Source organism: Nicotiana tomentosiformis, chromosome 3, assembly GCF_000390325.3.
Source record: "Nicotiana tomentosiformis chromosome 3, ASM39032v3, whole genome shotgun sequence".
Classification (NCBI taxonomy): Eukaryota; Viridiplantae; Streptophyta; class Magnoliopsida; order Solanales; family Solanaceae; genus Nicotiana; species Nicotiana tomentosiformis.
In genome coordinates this window covers 17,811,266-17,817,310 of record NC_090814.1, presented here as the reverse complement: position 1 = coordinate 17,817,310, position 6,045 = coordinate 17,811,266, and the positions used below count along the sequence as shown (strand labels likewise).

At 35.4% G+C, this 6,045-nt stretch overlaps 1 protein-coding gene across 1 annotated transcript; it reads left to right on the top strand.

The window, feature by feature from the left end:
* Positions 1-718: 718 nt before the first annotated feature.
* On the top strand, positions 719-5,018 carry LOC138907430 (uncharacterized). Its single transcript, XM_070198027.1, has 7 exons — positions 719-991; positions 1,043-1,141; positions 1,291-1,517; positions 1,598-1,772; positions 1,877-1,942; positions 4,190-4,240; positions 4,959-5,018. Exons 1-7 carry the CDS (start codon positions 719-721, stop codon positions 5,016-5,018), a joined length of 951 nt encoding a protein of 316 aa, XP_070054128.1.
* Positions 5,019-6,045: the final 1,027 nt, after the last annotated feature.

The window sequence follows — 6,045 nt, the reverse complement described above, 5'->3', positions numbered from 1 at the left end:
TTATTCTTGGAATGAATCATAACAGATTCAATTATGAGGATCAATTCCCTTGGGACTGCAACACCTTCAACGGTCTGCCAAATATTCACCAAGCCAAAAAGCTCAAGTATAAAACGAAGTATGTCAAGGGAGAAACACATACTTTGAATGGACAATTATCACTCTTTTTGTTCTACTCCAAACAAGCATTGTAGTTCACTCTAGATCTACTATGTAACTAGTGAGAGAAGAAAGAGAGAAAAACACTGGTGAGGCATAATATCAAAAAGTGAGAAGTAACATAGTGACTAAGCTGTTGCTGTAAAGCTACATCAACTCTCTTGTATAGAGAAACTTCAAATGCTGAAAGTGAACACCCTTGCAACCCAAAGGGACTGGACGTATGATTCACATTGAATCCGAACCAGTATAAAAATTCTGGTATCTTTTATTCCTGTATTTTATTTCTGCTTTACTTATATTCTGTTCTTACCTTAAGTTGACTAATTAGTAAACTAGTCAACTACTTAGGAAACAAAAAGCAAAAAATTGACAATTCACCCCCCTGTACTTTAAATTGGTATCAGAGCAGGTCTCACACTTTTATCTTTTGCTTAACAACTAGTGAGAAAAGATCATGTCAAACCAACTAACTATTGGAGCACTCTTTCAAAAAGGGATATCACAAGTAAGGCCGCCATACTTCAATGAACAACATTTCTCACACTATAAAGTACGTATGGAAATTTATGCAAAATCCTATGATGTCAAAGTATGGTGTATTATCAAAAAGGAAAATTATCCACTGCCAGTAGCAGATCGACCATCCGCTGATCCTGAAGATGTAGATGAATACACAAATAAGAAAATGACTGTTGTTCAAGTTAATGCTAAGGCACGAAACTTGCTTTATAATGCCATAAATGGAGAAGTGTATGCGAAAATTTTAAGTTGTGATACCGCCAAAGAAATGTGGGACAAAATGGAAGTTACCTATGAAGGAACCAATAAAGTGAAAGAAACTCTGATAAACCTGTTGGTTCACGATTATGAACTCTTCTAGATGAAAGAAGGAGAATCCATTGAAGAGATGTTTGCAAGATTCAGCAAAATCATTAGCGATCTGAAAGCCTTTGATAAACCTTACTTAAGTGGTGGTCAAGTTCGAAAAATTCTGAGAAGTTTGCCTACCATACAATAGACAAAAGTAGTTGCACTCGAATCTTAATATTTAGACAAACTTTCATACGATGAACTACGAGGAGATCTCATAAAGTTTTTGAGAAAACCCATTTAAATAAAACGCGTCAGGAAGAAAAGAAAAAAACAATTGCTTTCAAAACTACAACTGAAGGACCTAAAAATGATATTGATGATGATCCAGAAGCTCTTAAAGAAGAAATTGCCATGGTGTCAAGAAATATGAATGGATTGATGAGAAGATACAGAAACACAAAAAAGGGAAGGATGTCATCCAGACAAACCAGGCAATACATTGAACAAGACAAAAATGATGGAAAATGCTGTAAATGTGAAAGGTATGGCCATGTTCAAGCTATGCCCAAATCTTAAAAAAAAAGGTCTCAAGAGGGTTCAGTAAAAATAAATTCTTTGGAAGCTGGAGTGATGAAGACATCTCAGAACATGAGGAAATAGCTAACGTGTGCTTCATGACCATTTTGGAAAATGATATGAACAAATATTCCGGTTGCTCGACTGATGAAGATACATCAGATGATAAATGGAAAGAAGACACTGAAAACTGTTTCGTGGCACAAGGTGAAATAAGCGAGGTAAGACCCTATAGCTATGATAGATGTAAAGAATTGTAGGATATTCTTGATCTTACCCTTAATGAGTCTCAAAAATTGTTGAATGAATTAAGAATACTCAATAGGGAAAAGAAGGCTGGAAACTTAAACTTGAAGTTTGTGAAATCGAAAGAGATGTGCTTCAAGATGAGGTTTAGGAATTGTAAATACAACTTAATGGCATGCGTAAATCACCAGTCATAGTTCTGTCAAGTTTAATCAGGCGACTTACAAGTCAACTGGAAAAGGACCTGTTAGAACCGAGTCCACAAGTACTAATACAAGTGGTAGATCAAAAACTGGATCAACTCCTATATGTCATTACTGTAACAAAGCTGGACATAAATATTCTTTTTGTAGATTTCGTAAATCTAATATTTCAGGATGGATTTGGAAATCCAAAAATAACCTTGATTCTAGTAGAACTAACCAACAAGGACCCAAGCAAGTTTGGGTACCTAAAAGAATGTGATAATTCTATTTTACAAGAGCACCACATGAAGAGTCGCAAAGGAAAATGGTATTTAGACAGTGCGTGTTCCAGTCACATGATAGGTGACAAACATCTGTTCAACGAAGTTACAAAAATAAATGGAGAAAATGTCAAATTTGGTGATGATTCAAAAGGAAAAATAGTTGGCACCGACACATTTCCATTCAGCAATAATTGTGATATTATAGAAGTATACCTTGTAGATGGACTCAACTATAATCTCTTGAGTATAAGTTCGCTATGTGATTCGGGGTACGAAGTCAAATCAAGAAAACAGGATGTGCCACTGAAAATGAGTTAGGTAAAATCATTCATCCAGGAAAAGGGTATGGAAAGGTTTATATTCTTGATGGCATTGAAAATCCAGATAGTCATATCTGTTTAACATTCATATATGATGATCCATGGCTATGGCATACAAACTTAATCATGCAAGCATGTATCTAATTGAAAAACTCTCCAAGTATGATTTAGTTATTGGCCTTCCCAAACTCAATTTTTCTAGAAATCATATATGTGATGTATGTTAGATTGGTAAAAAAACTGGAAACTCTTTCAAAACCAAGTACATTGTATCTACGACCAAGCCCTTACAATTGCTTCATATGGACTTATTTGGACCCACTAGAACTGCCAACATTGGAGGTAAACGATATGATTTTGTTATTGTTGATGACTACTCACGTTTTACATGGGTGATTTTTTTATCTCATAAATATGAAGCCTTGAATTCTTTTGAGATTTTTCTATAAAAGAATTGAAAGGGAAAAGGGGTATCTCATCACAACCATCCAAAGTGACTATGGAGGAGAATTCGTAAGCAAAGCCTTTGAAGAATTCTGCAATGATCAAGGGTATACTCATAATTTCTCAGCTACAAGATCACCGCAACAGAATGGAGTAGTTGAACGAAAAAATTGAACCATACAAGATATGGCCAGAACTATGATATTAGAACATTCATTGCCAAATCATTTTTGGACAAAAGCAATAAGCACAACATGTCATATTCTCAACAGATGTCTTATAAGACCCTTTTTGGAATAAAACTCCATATGAATTATGGAAAGGCAAATGTCCCAATATAGGCTACTTTCATCCGTTTGGAAGTAAGTGCTTCATCCACAATAATGGTAAGGATAACTTTGGAATATTTGATCCAAGGAGTGACGAAAGTATTTTTCTCGGTTACTCTGTTAATAGTAGATCTTTTAGAGTTTATAACAAATGTACTTTATCTATAGAAGAATCAATGCATGTTATATTTGATAAAAATAACACTACAACCGAGAAAGGAATCATTGTAGGTGATGAAGATATCAACGAAGAAGCATCAGAGGCAAGAAAGTCACAAAAGTCGACTAATAGCACAAACACAATCACTGGGTCGACTAATGAACCTGCTAGTAATCAAACTGAACCACTAAAGCAGTCAAATACTCCTACATTTGGAACGCGACCATATGAATGGAGAAGCGAACCAAAATATCCTCAAACGTTTATCATAGGGGATCCCAACGAAGGAATGAAAACTAGGGGAGCTCTTAAGAAAAAGGCAAATATTGCACTTATCTGTCAAATCGAACCAAAGAAAGTTGAGAAAGCCTTAAAAGACTCCATCTAGGTACAAGCCATGCAGGATGAACTTGATCAATTTGATAAGAATCAAGTTTGGGAACTGTTACCTAAGCCAACAAATGTTGCCATTGTTGGAACCTAATGGGTTTTCAAAGAAAAGTTAAACGAGGATGGAAAAATAGTCAGAAACAAAGCCAGATTAGTAGCTTAAGGCTATTCAAAGCAGGAAGGAGTCGACTATGATGAAACCTTTGCTCTGATAGCACGGTTAGAGTCAATACAAATTCTTTTTGCATGTGCATCCTTTAAAGGCTTTAAACTTTTTCAGAGGGATGTCAAAAGTGGTTTCTTAAATGGCTTTATTGATGAGGAGGTGTATGTAAAAAAAACCTCCTAATTTTGAAGACTCACAGTTTTCTTACCATGTGTATAAGTTGACTAAAGCCTTGTATGGACTCAAACACGTTCCTCAAGCCTGGTACGAAAGGCTTAGTTCATTCCTACTTAATCATGGGTTTACAAGAGGTAAAATAGATACTATATTATTTATCAAAAGATCATCAGGAGATAATCTCATTATCTAAGTTTGTGTTGACAATATTTTTTTTGGAAGTGCTAACTCTCTCTTATGCAAGGAATTTGCTAATCTCATGCAAATTGAGTTCGAAATGAGTATGATGGGAGAACTCACATTTTTTCCTCGGACTTCAAATTCAACAATCTAAGGAAGGAACTTTTATCTGTCAAACCAAATATACAAAGTAATTGATTCAAAAATTCGGCATGAGTAGTGCTAAAGCAATTGGTACTCCAATGAGCCCATCAACAAATCTTGACAAAGACAAAAAGAGAAATCTAGTGGATGAAACAAAATATCATGAAATGATTGGGTCCTTACTTTATCTAACTGCTAGTCTACCAGATATCATGTTCAGTGTGTGTAAAAGTGTCAGGTTTCAGTCAACTCCTAAGGAATCGCACCTGACAGCAGTAAAGAGAATAATACGTTATCTCATCGGAACTATTTCTTATGGAATGTGGTACCCACGACCGAACAATTTTAAACTTGAAGGTTTTTTCAGATGTTGATCTTGCAGGTGATAAAGAAGACAGGAAAAGCACAAGTGAAACATGTCAATTGGTGGGAAAGGCATTAATATCCTAGAATAGTAAGAAACAAGGATCAATTGCATTATCTACAACCGAGGCAGAGTGTATTGCCATTGGATAGTGTTGCGCATAATTACTTTGGATGTCTCATCAACTGGGTGACTGTGAATTAACTTTCAAACCTATTCAAATATTTTGTGATAATTCTAGTGCTATATGCCTTTCAAAGAATCATATGCATCATTCTAGAGCTAAGCATATAGATATTAAGCATGATTTCATCAGAGATCATGTCATTGGGAGATATAGAATTATCTTTTGTTAGTACTATTGATCAAATAGCAGACATTGTTACTAAACCCTTTGTCACGACCCAAAATCTCACCCGTCGTGATAGCACCTATCTCGATACTAGGCAAGTCGACAACATCAATAACCCACAACTTCTTTTAAATACTGAAAATATAATATTTAAATTTAGGAGTAAATCCCACAAACATTGATATAAACACTTCCAAAACTCCGTGTCACTGAGTATATGAGCATCTATACATTACAAGTCTGGAAAACCCGGTCTATAATAATCTGAGACCAAATACAATAAGCAGAAGGATAGGGAAGGAGAGACAAGGTCTGCGAAACATAGCAGCTACCTCTGAATCTCCAAAAAATCAACTGTGTGAAAGAATCAACACCCAATATGTCCGGGATCACCTGGATCTACACACGAAGTGTAGGGTGTAGTATGAGTACAACCAACTCGGCAAGTAACAATAATAAATAAGGAACTAAAAGTAGTGACGAGCTTCTCAGCTAAGTCCAAATACAGTACTTTCCAACACAAAAGGGTAGGCATGCTCTCAAGTTCAACATTTAATATTTCACAAAAATTTTATATCAAATTTGATTAACACAGAAAATAATGTTTTTTCGAATATCCAAAATAGTGATATATGACAGCTGAAATGCAGCAAATAATGCAATCAATGCATCCCCTCAGAGTAACAATCACTCAGTCCTCCCATTCACTCCAATCTCACAGTCACTCTTTCCTCAATATCACTCATTCCTCAC

What these genes read in the sequence shown, in the direction of transcription:
- LOC138907430 (XM_070198027.1), top strand. Translation starts at nt 719, where the DNA reads ATGGAAATTTATGCAAAATCCTATGATGTCAAAGTATGGTGTATTATC. An exon ending in CTTACTTAAGTGGTGGTCAA is followed by an intron (nt 1,142 to 1,290) that starts GTTCGAAAAATT and finishes AAAACGCGTCAG; the next exon opens with GAAGAAAAGAAAAAAACAAT. An exon ending in AAATGCTGTAAATGTGAAAG is followed by an intron (nt 1,518 to 1,597) that starts GTATGGCCATGT and finishes ATTCTTTGGAAG; the next exon opens with CTGGAGTGATGAAGACATCT.